General features: G+C 36.7%; 3 protein-coding genes and 1 non-coding gene across 8 annotated transcripts in view; 2 read left to right on the top strand and 2 right to left on the bottom strand.

Moving 5' to 3' along the window:
- The window catches only part of Hex-A (Hexokinase A), a 28,507-nt gene extending 20,812 nt beyond the window's left edge, over positions 1–7,695 (bottom strand). The window contains exons 1-2 of one of the 5 annotated variants that reach the window (XM_026812615.1): positions 3,028–3,072; positions 2,553–2,633 (exon numbers count right to left, since the gene is read on the bottom strand). In XM_026812615.1, the coding sequence (XP_026668416.1) occupies positions 2,553–2,633; positions 3,028–3,057 (111 nt within the window). In that variant the 5' untranslated portion in view covers positions 3,058–3,072. The other 4 variants (XM_018022633.2, XM_018022631.2, XM_018022632.2 and 1 more) reach the window with 4 other exon arrangements.
- LOC108623825 (BRISC complex subunit FAM175B) overlaps positions 1–11,294 on the top strand; it is a 42,265-nt gene extending 30,971 nt beyond the window's left edge. Inside the window, exons 3-8 of the mRNA XM_018022640.2 lie at positions 8,868–9,050; positions 9,225–9,315; positions 9,392–9,704; positions 9,772–9,912; positions 9,997–10,273; positions 10,348–11,294. Coding sequence (XP_017878129.1) covers positions 8,964–9,050; positions 9,225–9,315; positions 9,392–9,704; positions 9,772–9,912; positions 9,997–10,273; positions 10,348–10,809 — 1,371 coding nt within the window. The 5' untranslated portion in view covers positions 8,868–8,963 and the 3' untranslated portion in view covers positions 10,810–11,294. The remainder of the gene's footprint in view (positions 1–8,867; positions 9,051–9,224; positions 9,316–9,391; positions 9,705–9,771; positions 9,913–9,996; positions 10,274–10,347) is intronic.
- TRNAL-CAG (transfer RNA leucine (anticodon CAG)) lies at positions 8,177–8,259 on the top strand. Its single transcript has one exon. It is a non-coding gene; the product is annotated as a tRNA-Leu (tRNA).
- A 119-nt stretch (positions 11,295–11,413) lies between the features above and the next one.
- Positions 11,414–14,441, bottom strand: HPS1 (Hermansky-Pudlak syndrome 1 protein). The gene is made up of 8 exons (XM_018022627.2): positions 13,959–14,441; positions 13,551–13,813; positions 13,009–13,478; positions 12,303–12,930; positions 12,072–12,216; positions 11,895–12,008; positions 11,743–11,828; positions 11,414–11,680 (listed from the first exon to the last, which is right to left on the bottom strand). The coding sequence occupies exons 1-8, from the start codon at positions 14,076–14,078 to the stop codon at positions 11,503–11,505; spliced, it is 2,004 nt and encodes a 667-aa protein (XP_017878116.1). The 5' UTR covers positions 14,079–14,441; the 3' UTR covers positions 11,414–11,502.
- Positions 14,442–14,752: the final 311 nt, after the last annotated feature.

The following is a 14,752-nucleotide window of genomic DNA, read 5'->3' as shown; positions in this document are numbered from 1 at the left end:
GAATTTGTACCATTAAACTTATTTTTCACGGATGCATGTAGGCAAGCATTTACGAACAGTAATGTGAGTCACTAATTTGAATTTTTGTTATCGAAAAAGAAAAATTGCGGAAAGAATGAGTTTTTGGTAATAAATGGTCAAGTAAATATGATTGACGTAATTAGATTTATGTATGATTCAAAACATGTAAATGAACCAAATGGAGTTACCTTTGAACAATTAATGTTTCAAATTAGCGATTAGTACTAAAGCATGCATTGTTTAAATGAACCCTAAAATAACGTTACGGTCTGATAAGAACTGGAAACATTTTATGGTTCATGTTTTTAAGTGATAAAGGTAGCTAAGAAGGAGTGTTCCAAATGTTCCACTGTTGCAATATTTTGGAAGACTATTTCAAGATGAATAAAATCGTTCTCTTCTGCTCCACTGATCTGATAAGAATTTAGCAAATAAATAGAGGAACTACTGTTACGAGTAATCACTGTCACAGTATTTGACTATCTCGATGCAATTCGTATCTCTATCGTAGTGCTAATTACTACCGAACAAAGATGTCTCGTTTCCGCGATAGTGAACCGTTCCGAGAAAAATTTCATTTCTTTTTTATTATATTCCGTTCGTGTTGTACAAAATTGTCGGTCGCCAGACCGAGCGACCGCCTCTACGCTTATGTAAGATTTTATTTCTTATTTCGAACGTCACGTGCTGATGTGTTACCAGTCATGCGTATACTATTATAAGAACTGTAGATTCTAATTTATGTTAAAGCCCCGAATTTCATGCATACTGATTTACATATGTAGTCGAAACGTAACTTCAGTTCTCGTGTAAAATTGTTGTCAGAGAAAACAGATTGAAGGAAAAGTTAATACGCTAAAGGTAAACGTCATTAAGTAAGTTGTCGTAATGAGATTCATTGTAAAAAAAAGATATACGTCTCAATGTAAAAAAATGAACTGTTAAAGGTTCATATGCAAATATATGTATAACGTTACAACGCAGTGATAAAAAAGAAATATAGTTAGATAAAAATATAAATTTGCGTCAGCGAATGCTTGGGACGTGATAATAAAAATCGAAATTATTTGTTAATTATATGAATTATGCGAATGTTAAGTGCTGAGAGAATAATTACAAACTCATCGATCGATTCCTGACATCCTGTAGGGCTACATTCCTCGACCATTCTTCTTCTAAGGAATTAGAAATTTTCTGTTGCGGATGGCACTTTCGTCCAAAATAAAACTATCGTTAACGATGACAAACAAAATCTCAGTTCCAGCATGTTCAACAAATTTTTCAGCATCGAAATCATATCGCCGTGAAGTTGTTACACTATCCAGCGTTCGTGATGTTAAACATAAATCGAGATGAAAAATTACTAAAAGTCAACCTTTTTACCATTAAAAATTGGATATCTTTTGTGTTTTTATATTCTCATGGATTATTCATCGAAATTTAACTTCTTCAAGGGAATACTTTTCGTTTTTCTTTTCCCGAGTCAATCAAAGTGTTTGCAATTCTTATTAACGCGCTGAGAGATTAATACTAATTTCGAAGAAAGATCGTAATTAATTAATTGCCTTTTTGGGGACAGGAGGCACGCACATTTCATCGACTTCGCTATTTTGCTTGCAACATGGTCTGCGAATGAACACTGTGACCGGCTGAAAAGTTACAACAATATCATAATCTCCTATACCTAATCGGTAGTAAGATTCGTCGGGCTAAAATTCCTGCGGTTTACCAAATTCACCCCTGGAACGTTACCGGGCTCCATTTTCCCAAATGAATATTCGACAAATTTACTAATAATAAAATTGACATTTCTAATGAAGTGACACTTTTTTTTAACGCTGAAGTTCGCCAAAATTGGTAGGCGCCATAGAGAAATCATCGATACTTTTAATAGAATGAACAATCCTTCCTTATTTTATTTCTGTCCAGGCATTTGTCACTAAACAGAAATTGTTTTTAACTGCTCGCAGATAGCGTTCTAAATTTTTCCTAACTGATACGAGATAAAAATGTTGAAATGACTTACAATAATATAATTGAGGCTTGTATAGATTACTCAGATTATGCTTCGTATCTTTTCCGATCAAAGTTCAAATAAAAAAGTGAACAAATAAGATTATAGATAAATATGAACAAATAAGACGAAAGTTTGATGAAAGTCCGTGGAAGATTTTACAATTCTTTTATGAAAGTCGTAAAGTCTTAATGCTATCATTTTGAATATAAAATATTCTTAGTTATGGGAAATCATGGAACTTTTTTTTAAGTTCTTTCTAAAGAGTTTCGACGATATTACCGATTCGCTTATGTTTAAAACGAAATGGAAATCGTTTGCGTATTCGTGTGTGCATGAATCATTGATGTCGGTGACGTATTTAACACGCAATTATTATTTAAATCCCTATCTGGCACAAGAATAAATCAGACTAAACTACGTAGCGACGATACGACGATATAGCTTTGCTGCCAATGCGAATTCGTTTAAATAAAGAGAGGGAAGGTGACAAGTGTATTAAAGTTTCAAGGTTCACCGCACTGTTTCCTCTCCGTGTTGCGTCGCGAAGGTTTTGGCACCGCGCGGTACTCCAACAATGCATCATTGTAACTAAATCCTAAATAGTTCAATTAAAGTTTCGTTATCACGTACTTTCTACAAACAATGATTTGCCTAAATCGTTGGTTAACACACATGAGCCTCCGAAGTTCAATTAACTTTGACCTTTCTAATATCTTTCAAAATTAATTTACATTTAAATAATAAAACTTGTTAAAAAATTTATCAGAACTACAGAAGAGACATTAAATTTCAGTATTAAGTATAGCAAAACCTTTGTCGAAAATCAGGCTATTGTCATACATATTAATGCAAAAGATCTAATTTATTTCTGTAAAATGACTTTCCCCAAGACGCGTTGAAATGGAACAAGAATTGGGCGTACGAGAGTGTCTCCCATATTAAACTCTCCCTTCTTCAAGCAAACCCTCCGAATAGCTAAACTCACATACGTGTTTGGTCCGCGTACGTTTGCACAACATAATCGTCGTCACTTTCAATCTTCAATCACTTCCGGGTCAGAGAGAAAGAGTTACTTCATTACCTCGTCACGTACCCGTAACGACTCTTCTTCAATCTGCTGCGCGGGCGCACGCGGATCCTTCGCGTAACATTTGCACATCCTACTGAACAGCGACCTGTTTTTCGTTTTCATGGCTCGAACCTTGACCCAGTGAACCTGTTATCCGTCGTCCCGTGAGTCTGTTATCGTTCGCCACCTGTTCCTGCAGTCGAAAGTGTTGGACTGATCGCGTCTCGGTTTTGATGGCTGACTTTTGCCTCGCGACACATGGAGAGAGGATCAGCTCAAGGCGAAAATCCCCACAGATAACGGCGTGTCCGCGCGCCGCTTTCCATCCGCGAAGAAAACTGCCCCCGCTTGCGGCCACCATTGCGCCTGAGCGGAACGTGAGAGCACAACCTGGCCAAGTTCAACCGTTTCGAGGACGGGGGATGGCCGATCGATAGCATCCGTCGTTAAGGGTGGTTCGTGCGATTTTCAGGGTCAAGTGGAACGCCTGAATCATATGTGATCCACTGACACTAATTATGAGCTATGATATTCGTACAACAGTTATACACCGAAGCATCTGGACATCTGCCATTTTTTGGTCTTATACCGTCTAATGATTGTTAAACAATAGCATTAATAGTGACCGTAGCATCATCAAAATAATTTGATTAGTGTGGCCTGTTTACTCCTCGTTTTTTACGTTGGAACGAACCCTTTCACGAAATACGGTAATTCATGCAATTATAGTATCTACTAACTTTCATACTCCTCCTAATGTTTATTACATTGAGTCGGTAAAAACTATATTTGCAATTGATGAAAATAATATTTCTTTACGTAGAGGAGATGCAGCAGTAAAATAGATATTATGTAATATCATATCCGTATTTAATGTTGATTCCTATTTCTATAAAATAATTGATTTAATATTGCTATCGTTTGATTAATTTCTGTCCAGTTATTTGAACGATAAAATCAAGCTTTCGCCTTGAATCGAATCATAGGAATTGCAATCGATGGCTATAGGGCGAGGTTGCTCCTTTGCGGAATGGCTCGATGGAAGATGCTTCGAACGGTTGTAATTATTTAGTGAATCAATATTGAATGGTTCGAGACATAGTTGATTCTGATACAGTTTGACGATACATTCATTCTGTAGATGAAAGCTACGAAGTGTCGTAGAAGAAATATCAAAGCGTTTCACAGAAGAAATCTCCCACTACAGTCGTGCGAGATTTCTTGTCCCAACGCTGGTCGAGCTCCATCCAAGGCGAACGAGTTCGACGTCGATCGCACGCGGCGGATCGTGTACTACAAAAATGTTTCACATTCAATTAATCAGTCGCACCTATACTGTGAAAAATCGGTGAAGAAATACGTCAGAGTATAAATAGATCACCAGTTTAGTTATTTTCGTAACATCTTATTAATTACGAGCTCATCTTGATGTATAATAATTGTAGCAACGTTGCGCTAGGTCTTACGCTCGTAACGCATTAAAGAGTTTTATAATTTCAATTGCGACCGTCAACAAAGAACTGATTCGCGTTATCAGCATGTACTCCATGCTAATCGCCCGTCACGTTTCAATCGAGAGTTAAACGATACGCTCTTGTGTACATGGAATGCTACGAACAGATCGATACCAATTCGATAATTAATACGTATAACTAAATGGCTCGTTTATAAGAAAGAATTCTTGAGAATTTCTTCAAATGGTGGAACACTCCTCGCAGTTATTTTTAGTCAATTCTTTATTATCTGAGAGAGATACTACTTTCAAGTGTATAAATATTGAAATGGATTTTGAAGTCTTCAGTTAGTGTCGCCGTATATTCATATTAACTGATCGAGTTTATGGTCCACTTTTAGCTCCACGCATGCACTCGTGATCGATTCGATAAATAAAACGCGAAAGGTTCACAGTCTATGCAGGCCAATGTTCCCTCACTTATTGTACATCCCTGCTTCCTCAACTAAGTAGAAATTTATATATTGTTTGAAGATTGAAATGGTGTGTTTTTCACATTTTTCTATTTACAGGTCTCGCCGTTAAGGACCGCCGACAAAGATACATCTTCGTTTCGTATAATAATATTTGTATATACATATACAAACTTGCCTTCGGGCCGCTACCGCGCCCCTTGATTGGGGATATCGGGCGTTCGCGCCCGGTATAATAAATTCGATACTTTAAATTCCAAATTGGAATTTATTTCTATTTATTGAAACAACCTGTCTCCAAATACTCCTCCTCGACATTCCGGACCCTGTTAGATCATAATCTAACATATATAAATTCTTATCTATTGGATTTTATTGGCCGTTAGATGAAAAAATGGAAAGTGGATGAAGTTCTAACGTCGTCTTTAAAAAGTAAGACGATAGACAATAGAGAATAACAGTTTTGAACGTCGTCGTACGTAGTTAGAATGAGAAGACGAGGAAAGCAGATATGACGAGACAATGAAAAAAAGAGGGTAGGGTTCTTCAACACGAGGACACGAGCAGATCGATGTAGAGGCGTTACATGTGACACGCTAGTGCAATCATTAAGAATGTGGTTTTCGGTGATCATTGTACAAGACATGCGCAGCCGTTCGCCAATTTTCATCGCGGGTTGAGCTTACTGACCCGCGTCATTCCTCTTCTAACGATATCTTTCAATGAACTCGCATCTGCGACGAAATCCTTGTGGTATACTTAACAATAGCTTTTTACTTGCGAATGGTTTCTGAAAAATAAATCCTAAATGGATCATTTTATAATTCGATGATCTCGTATGATTTTTGACGATTCGTTTGATAAAATCTTTCAGTGAACTAAGAATGAACGAAATCATTCTGATAGATACAGCTAATGAAATCTTCACTTGCTCGTAGAAGTAACTTCTAAAAAGGGAACCCCAAGTGTATCGTAATAATAAATTATGTCTCACGGTTGGTACATTTTCCTTATCGTAAAAGTCAACGACAATGAGGCGCGTGTTCGCGTGAAAATAAAACGGACGTCAACGTGTTCCGGCGTTATTTATAATAATACGTCGTTTGTTCGCGTTGTATCAATATACGTGGAACGTGCGGTGATTTGCGTCACGCGAAAATCATGAATGAAAGCTCACATCTCGCTTTTCCTCCCTTTCTCTGCCGCGTATATCTGAGCTCGCGAGAGAAGTTATGTAAATGTGTCCTCGCTTCAAAGATCGTCACGATCGCCAAAAGAGACGCGAAACCGTGCTTATTTCGTAACCGGTAACCTCCACCGGCGACACTGTGCAGCTTTAGCACTGTTGCGATCAGCTGGTGAGTTGTAACGATGACCCATTTTTCGGTGTTTTGTACGAATACTTTGTGCAATTTCACGTGCTGTTCTGTCCGAAATCAGACGCGGTCTACCATTTTGTGAAGAAATTGATGCATTACCATCTTTTTCTTATTCTTGTAACTATCATACGACTGACATCACATTTCTCTGCAATTTATTGACCTTTATCACATGAACAAATGATACTGTTCTTCTTATCTTCACTTAGTTGCTTCATCTTGGATTAAGCGTATTAAACAATGTGCAAACTGAAGAGTAATCTAATACTGACATAAAACAGTTGACTGCGAAGTAGTGAACACTCAGTGTTTCACTGTCTTGCAATTACACACTATCATAAACTTTTTTAATGAACCGTGCAAAACTGTAAACATCGTTTGAGATGTTTGCAAAATCTGCACAATATGAATATTAATGAAAGTACATTTTGTTAATCAGATGTACTTTGTAATTACTAGTACTTAGTCTTTACCGATCAACTGAAAAGTTAGTCGTATTATCGCGTTTTTTATAAAACCGGCGAAATGTGTGGACACTTTTGCTCGTCATTTTATATAATTATCGTTAATGTCACGACTTATTTTCTATTATTATGGTAATGTTTGTCTAATTCCATTTAATTTCCAAGTAATTATTATCTACCTAGATTCTAGTACAAAATTAGCAGCTTCGAGATTTTGCAACGATAATTGCAAGATGATTAGCTGAATAACTTGCGGTATGATAATCGATTTCTTTCTGCGGTATCATGTTGCTAATTAGCCTATGATCAGCTTCCAAGCTTCGCTCGTAGATTTAAGAAATAAATTTTAAACTTCCCTGGAAGTTGTTCCGAGCCGCGCTATGTCTAATGAAATGCAATCTACCCAATTAGCACCCTTAATCACCGAATGGTGCGAACAAGATCTACGAACGGTTATTCGAGATGATTCAAGTCATCGGTCAGCTTAATCCAATTAACGAGCATTCTGATCAACCATTTACGCAACGTAAGAAAGTCAAGGTCGCGAACCAGGATGGGGCGAGCGAAATCAACGAATTACTTGACTCACTCACCTTTACGTCGATGTGCTCCCATTTCTCGCCGAGGTAATCCCATTTGTTTGCCATGATCCGGCGTCACCGAAATCGTCGACGACGATGGAACAAGATGAGTTCTATTAATGTCGTGAAACGGGAAAAGGAGGAAAACCGGGAAGAGACGGGCAAGGGATCAGAGAGCACGGACGACGACAGGCAATCTCGCCGCCTCTCTAGAGATCACTAAAGACTTACATCACGCGATCCTCGAGCCCTACATCGAATTTACATTCGCGGCTAGAAATACGGGCGACTCGCGTGCGAACAAACCGGGGGTATTTTGGGAGAAGAGCATACCGCGCGAGCGCGTGACGTTTCGTAGCTGAAGAGACAGACTTTGCTCTATGAACAATGACTAGAAATCTATGTTTGAAAAAAGAGTCTAAGCAGAGATTGTTAAATTGTCGGATGAACAAAGTCACAAACTCGTCTCTTGTTGATGTTTAGGCATACGTTAAAGAATGAGAAATCTTTATATTAATATTAAGCGTGCATGAAAATGACTTTCAATTTAAATAAGTCATAAGCAAAACGATGATGTCTACTCGATTTAAAATTCAGGGTCGTACGCTTATTATCTGTTGTATGCGAACGCTTCTTGTCACATGAATTTCTTAATGAAATTTATACGCTATATTAATTGTCCAGAGATTTTCTTAATACAAAATTCATTAGCAACCAAAGTCAGGATGGCCGAGCGGTCTAAGGCGCTGCGTTCAGGTCGCAGTCCACTCTGTGGGCGTGGGTTCGAATCCCACTTCTGACAATTTATCTTTTTGCAATGTTTAACAAATATAAATTGTTTAATGGGAACGTTCTCCCTTAGATTCACATTCGAAACAATAAGACTTTCGAAGGCTTGAAAGAATTGAAAAAGGAGATATGTTTGATAAAGGCTTCAACGTTTGGAAGGATTGATTTTTCATTGACTGATAAATGACGATCATACTTCCTGCCATTTTCTATTGGGTGGGTGTAGATTGCAAATCTGGTTTGCGTGATGCAATTTCATGCGCACATTCTGTTTCCTACTAAGAAATGTAAATAGATGACGTATAAAGTGTGAATTGTTGAATAATTTCGGAACGTAATAATTAAATTAGATCTATGTAATATCTGGTGTAAGAAAGAAACTGAGATACGATTATTCACGATCGTCAATTTCTTATAAACTGATTGTTTAATCTGATCGAATGATATTGTATTATCATAGTTCTTTAATAATCTGACTTTTATTTAAAGGTGAATATGATATTGTTATCGCATACAGCATAAATCGATAACGATTTTTCAATAACGAAAGTCTCAATAAACGCGTGAACTAAGTATTTGCGTCAGCGCAGATAAACAAAAAACATGAATCATTTGTTGCAGATGCGCACTTAATGCGGCAAAGCTGGCAAGCGGAACGATAGAAAGTGCAGTCGGAATTGTCGGAATTACCGTGGTGGATAACAGTTAATTGTCGACATGGCGGATAGTGATTTGCTCATCACAATTTCAGGTCCCGCTCTATCATTATTATTTTACGAGAATGCTCGCAGCTGCGGAGACCAGGTAAAAAAAAAGAAATTCGTCGACCCTTACTTGTTATTAACGACTACCACTGATTTCTGCTGATTTCGCCCGATGATCCGCATTGCACCTGCCGTTTTAACCTCGAAAAGATCTAACCTAATGAAAAAGAAATTATGCAAACATTCAAATAGAAATATATTCTCCGTGTTCTAGATGGGATTTTTGTTAGGAGAAACGCTCGAGTTCGTAATAAATAAGTACACGGATTTGGAGAATCAAGTAGAAACAAAGAAAATATACAACAGTAATTATGAAACTTTGCAGTGTGTTATTGTCGCATAGGAGGTCACAATTTTACAATTGTTTCCCACCATTTTTAGATATTGAAGCTGTGGTAGCTTGCCCATTGCCAGATTCTTTGTATAATTCTATTGGTAGAATTAATAAGGAAAAATTGAAGGACCTTTTACGTGACAAAAACAAACAAGTAATAGGATGGTTTCGCTTCAGGCAAGACGTCAGCTTGGTACCGACGTTTAGAGATAAAGTATTACATAAAGAATTTGCGTCCTATTTTTGCAATGACAATGGTTCCAAGGAACAGTTCTTTGTTACGTGTTTGTTAAGTTCTTCCGTGAGCAACAGAAGAGGGATGCATAAGTTTAAACATGTTTTCTTAAGACACAGAAAAGGGTAAGTTGTTTTATTCATATTTGTATAATGAATTCTGTAAGTTTATTAAACACATTTAATGTTATAGGGTATTTGAACCAGTTCCTTTAAAGATAAGCAATTTAGGGCAGAATCCATTTGTACAAGAGGGATCAGATTATAAACTGACGCCTACAAATAAATCGTCAGATGTTCCAGATGCATTTGCGAAGCTCATAGAAACTTTAAAGTATATTTGATTTCATAATAATATGCATTTCGATTATCCTGGAGGGTTACATAAATATGAGAAAGTGTCGCTTTTCATTTTCAGCTTGGATTTAACAAGAACGTCTGGGGTCGAATCCGCTACTATTATACACAAAGCTGCTGAACAGCATTTAAATAAATTAATACCCGAGTTATGTAAATCTGATTTCGAGGTGACAGAGCTTGAGAGGCAAATTAAGGAATTCAAACGTAAAAAGAAGATAAAAGTTAATGGCAATTCGAATAACGTGGAAGGAACTGACGACCTTGAAGAGTGTCCAGATTATAACCACACTGAATGTCCTATGTTCAAAGATCGTTCCACACCACCACCTGCCCCTGTACGTGCGATGCAATCTTCAGATAGTTCTTCATATTTTTGCGAAGGTTACTCTATTATAATTTCTTTTTACAGAGCCAAATGAATACTACTCCTAAACTGAGAAATACACCGGTATCACAGATAGAAAAGAACGTTAATCAAAGCACATTAAGGAGGGTGAATGCGGATATGACGAACAGTCTGATTCCGAAAACTCCACCTTTAAATTCCAATGAAGAAGTGACAGTCAACGTTACGGAAAGTACGTCACGAAATAGATGTTTTTCCAAAATGGAGTCCGAAATTGTGAAAGAGTCGATTTGTAAAGGTGAAAAAAATGTATGCGGCATCGGAAGAGGTAGGGGTAAAATGATATCTGACGGTCAGTATCAAGGAGGAAAAAAAACTAGGACCACTGCTGGTCCGTTTGCTACCCGCACCAGCGAACGAATTTCGCGTATGCAAATGCAACAACGAGAATCACCTGAGGCAAACAATGTACAAAAAACTACTACTTCCAGTCCACCATACAGTCACATACTCAAGAAAAATTAGATTCTTACATTACTTAAAAATATAGAGCATTTTATGGGGAGGAGAGACGTCAAAAGAAGTTGTAGAGTATTTGTGCTATGCTCATACCTAAATAATTGTAAATATTTATATACTTTAAAATATGAATAAGCTGACTGCATCTGTGCTGTATGCAAGGCTAGTCTATTAAATTTGAATCTTATAAGAATATTAAACAAAACTTTCGCGTTGTGTTCACAATGTCGTTTAAACATTTTTAAGTGAACATTATAATTATAGACTGAACTATTAAATTATTTTTTCATGTGAGCTTTTCATATTAAACGTTCTCTCGCATTGAGGGGCTTTTGTTCTGTTTTATTTGAGTTTACATAATATATGTTCTGAAATATTTTTAACGCTCTATCATTCTAAGCAAACAAAATTCCACTGGAGCTTAACGAAATATGCATTAATTTTTTTTTCAGCTTTTTTTAAATTTCTCTGATTGCGTGCCATTAGATTTAAGCATTATTTGATGTGTTAAATGAATACAAATGTTTTACATTATCATCTTTTATAATTAACAAGTTAATACATGTATTAAGTACTTGTAAATAATTAAAAATTTCATAAATAATAATTTTTTTTAATATTATAACTGTAAGATATTCGAGCTTTTCGTAATATCAGGCTTTATCATTCACAGTTCATGAATACTTCAAAGGAATGTAATTAAAGTATGTCAGCAGGATTATTTGGAACTCCTGTGACTTCCCATATCGTAGCCGCGAGTCTCCTCGAGTGTTCCAACACACACGATGACGTTGCCAAACCGAGATGAACGCAATAAAGTTCGTAAATCCTGATTTTATTCGCAGATACCTTCGGGAAACACGTCTCCGCCAACTTCCTGCAATATTATGGAATAAATCAACTAAGAATTCAGGAGACGTAACTTTCAGTAGTACGAACCTGTAAAAATCGCCACAGAAAATACCCGGTATCGGAAAGTTTTTCATTAAATGATTCAGGTAAACGTTACACTTTAATGCCGAACCCTGTAAAACATTACATCAATAACAACGTGGCTATTAATGATTGTTACTTTATAGCTGTTCACTTACAGAACTATCTTCAAACCATAAAAAATAAGCGTAATTGAAGGTGGTATCTTTCCACATGACGGACAAGTGTCCTTCCTTTAAATGCATCCTGCTTTGTTTAACCATGTTCCAGATCTATACAAATATTTCTTAAGTAGAACGTGTCGATCCCAGCTGCCCCAGATTTTGGTAGATTACCTTTTTCGTTGTTAGAGCCAGGGTTTCTGGGTTCGTGAAGTCTAAAGTCGGAGCGGTCATTCGGTGAGTAGCTCTGTCTATGTAAATGAAATGCACGAGGCCTGGAAACTCTTCTAGATATTTGTTGATGGTTAGGGAAGTTCTCGTAGATTACATGGTATTAAGGACGTATATTTCGTACTTAAGTTTTCAAAGAAAACAAAAAGAATAGTAAGAGTTGTAAAAGGATATGATCCAAGAGTAAAATTCTTCAGTGCCTTTACTTTAAGGAAATCGCTGAAATCATTTAATTTCTGACGAACAAGCCTTCCCACCGTCGTCAGCACGTCAACACCTTGTTTCAAAAAGTTCTTGTCGAAACACGTTAATCGATACAATTCTTTCAAATTATCCGTGAATCCCGAGGTGTTAGATTCGATTTGAAGTATGGACTCCGGGTCTCTGGATTTCAGTAAATCCATGTATTTCTTCCGAACGAATTCCCACTTTGTTTGTAATCTCCTTTGACACATGTCGACGTCGTTACTGACATTAGCTCTGTTCTTCTTAATCCCGTCCAAAGCTTTTTTCATTGCTGCATCGAAGTTTTCAAATGCTGGCCTCAATTCATCAATATCCCTTTGAAGTTGCAAACCATTTATGATGTTCAGATAATGGAAACTATCGTATAATCCCGATGACGTTGCAAGATTAGTAACTTCAACGATCATAACGAGATTAATCCCGTCAGCTAATTCGAAAATGTGAACTGCATTAGCGGTATAGTCATGCACGGTTCCAAGTAGAATCAAATTGCTGTACAAATCATCATCCATAAGAGAATGAAGACCTTCATTGATAGAAGATTCTCTTGATCCTCCTACGAGAAATTAATTAGTATTACCAATCTACATTAGAAAATTTAATCAATCCTAAACATATGTAATAAAAATCGTACTAAATAAATTTGTGATGTCTTCCGAAGTAGGATTCGCAAGCTTGGCTCCAAAAGTTATTTGCTCCTCTTTGGAGCAATTAGTTTCAGGTAAAAGAATGTCAGTTCTGACCTCATCATTGTCATTCGTTTCACACTGGGTATCTCCTTTTCTTTTCTGATTTACTACCCAGCAAAGAAGCATCATCAGCAATATATCAGAGGGATACAAATCGCGTGCATTCTTACTAGAGTACAACGAAAGAAACTTCTGTTCCACCAGTATTAAAATGTGTACATTCGAAAATTCGGATTGTGCCTTTAATTTATCGCAGGCATCGTGTAATACTTTTAATATTGCTACACCCAGGTCTGTATTGATCGATAATTGTTCAATTGCCTCTGTGAGCATACTCTGTTCAATGTTCCTCAGATGCGCCCATGCATCCAATAAAGAGGAGACCAAACAGACTTTTTGTCTGTTTATTTTTAATCTGAAATAATACCATTTGCCATAACATTCATCAATGCATAAAACACGTGTCTGAGGTAACATTTTAACTTACACTGCAACATCTGGTCCACAAACGTGCCTTACAATTGCTACGCATACGCCTAACGTTCTTTTCATTAATTTCACGTCATCTGTCGAGATATAAATAAAAGTGTATCCCATAAATTCGTCGAATACCATGTTCGTGCCATCATGACATTTCATAGAGGTGTAAGAATTTCCAAACTGAGAGGCCATCACATATTGCGATGTGACGATAGGTGAAAATAATTGCATTATTATATTTGGGTTCAATTTGGAATCCTCGACTGCATCCTGTGTAGAATTAATTGGCAAATTTGTATACTTCTGTACATTTAATATTCCGCATTTAGCTAAAAGTTTTCTTGTTATGCTTCGGTAAGAGCGATGAAATAAAATCACTCTGTATAATTTTATTAAATATGAGATAGAAGCATACCTTGTTTTCGGAAATTAGTCCTTGAATTTTTGCCAGTTTCTGAATGTGATTCGCGAATTTTTTGTTGCACTTCGTGAAAAGAACATCGTTCAGGTGATCGAAGATTAAAATACCCTTCATTTTTTTAATTCGATTGAGAACAACAAATCGAGTCTATACGCAACAAAGTTAAAACGATATTTATTTAACATCCATGCTTAAGACCCCGAGATCTATGTAAGTAATTCAATGCTTCATTATCAAATGTCAAACGCGGTTGCCTAATGTTCATCGGCCAGCCATTTCAATCAACGATCGTATGTCGCCGCACGTAAAGAGACTCTCTTAAGTAGATTTACTATTACAAAAAATGCAGACGATGAAGTACTTGGATTATCTACTTCGCGTGTTTTTCTAATACACGCTAGATGTCCCTTATTGTTAGTCGAAGCGTGGACTTAAAGTCCGCAAGTCGAAGCAGTCGAAGCGCGGAGTACTGAAATAGCGAAGTTTCCGTGGGTACACAGACATTGCCAAAATAGTCCTTTTTGTAATAAATAAAAACTTGCAGTATTAAGAAATAGCGAAACTCAGTGTAGGTATTTGTAGCTGACAACTACAATTACAATTTTTGTCTGAACCATCTTTCGCTAATGTCGATAATTAACAAGTATTTAACAAAAAACGAAAAAACAGTTTATTGTAAAATACTCGTTAACTATTGATGATAGAAAAAAAAATGTTTCATACGAAACTTGTAGCTTTCCATGGTACTCACAATTTTCGTTTCAAACATTTTTCACTAGCAGCTACAA

The sequence above is a fragment of the Ceratina calcarata genome, unplaced genomic scaffold, assembly GCF_001652005.2.
Source record: "Ceratina calcarata isolate Rehan_Ccalc_2016 unplaced genomic scaffold, ASM165200v1 scaffold291.2, whole genome shotgun sequence".
Classification (NCBI taxonomy): Eukaryota; Metazoa; Arthropoda; class Insecta; order Hymenoptera; family Apidae; genus Ceratina; species Ceratina calcarata.
Note: the sequence above shows the minus strand (reverse complement) of the source record. Positions and strands in the feature narration are given on the sequence as shown.

Excerpts from the sequence above, each read along its gene's own strand:
- HPS1 (XM_018022627.2), bottom strand. The coding sequence starts at position 14,078 with ATGAAGGGTATTTTAATCTTCGATCACCTGAACGATGTTCTTTTCACG. Across the intron at positions 13,814-13,958 it reads GACTAATTTCCGAAAACAAG|GATGCAGTCGAGGATTCCAA; the intron begins GTATGCTTCTAT and ends AATTCTACACAG. Across the intron at positions 13,479-13,550 it reads TGTGGACCAGATGTTGCAGT|ATTAAAAATAAACAGACAAA; the intron begins GTAAGTTAAAAT and ends GTATTATTTCAG.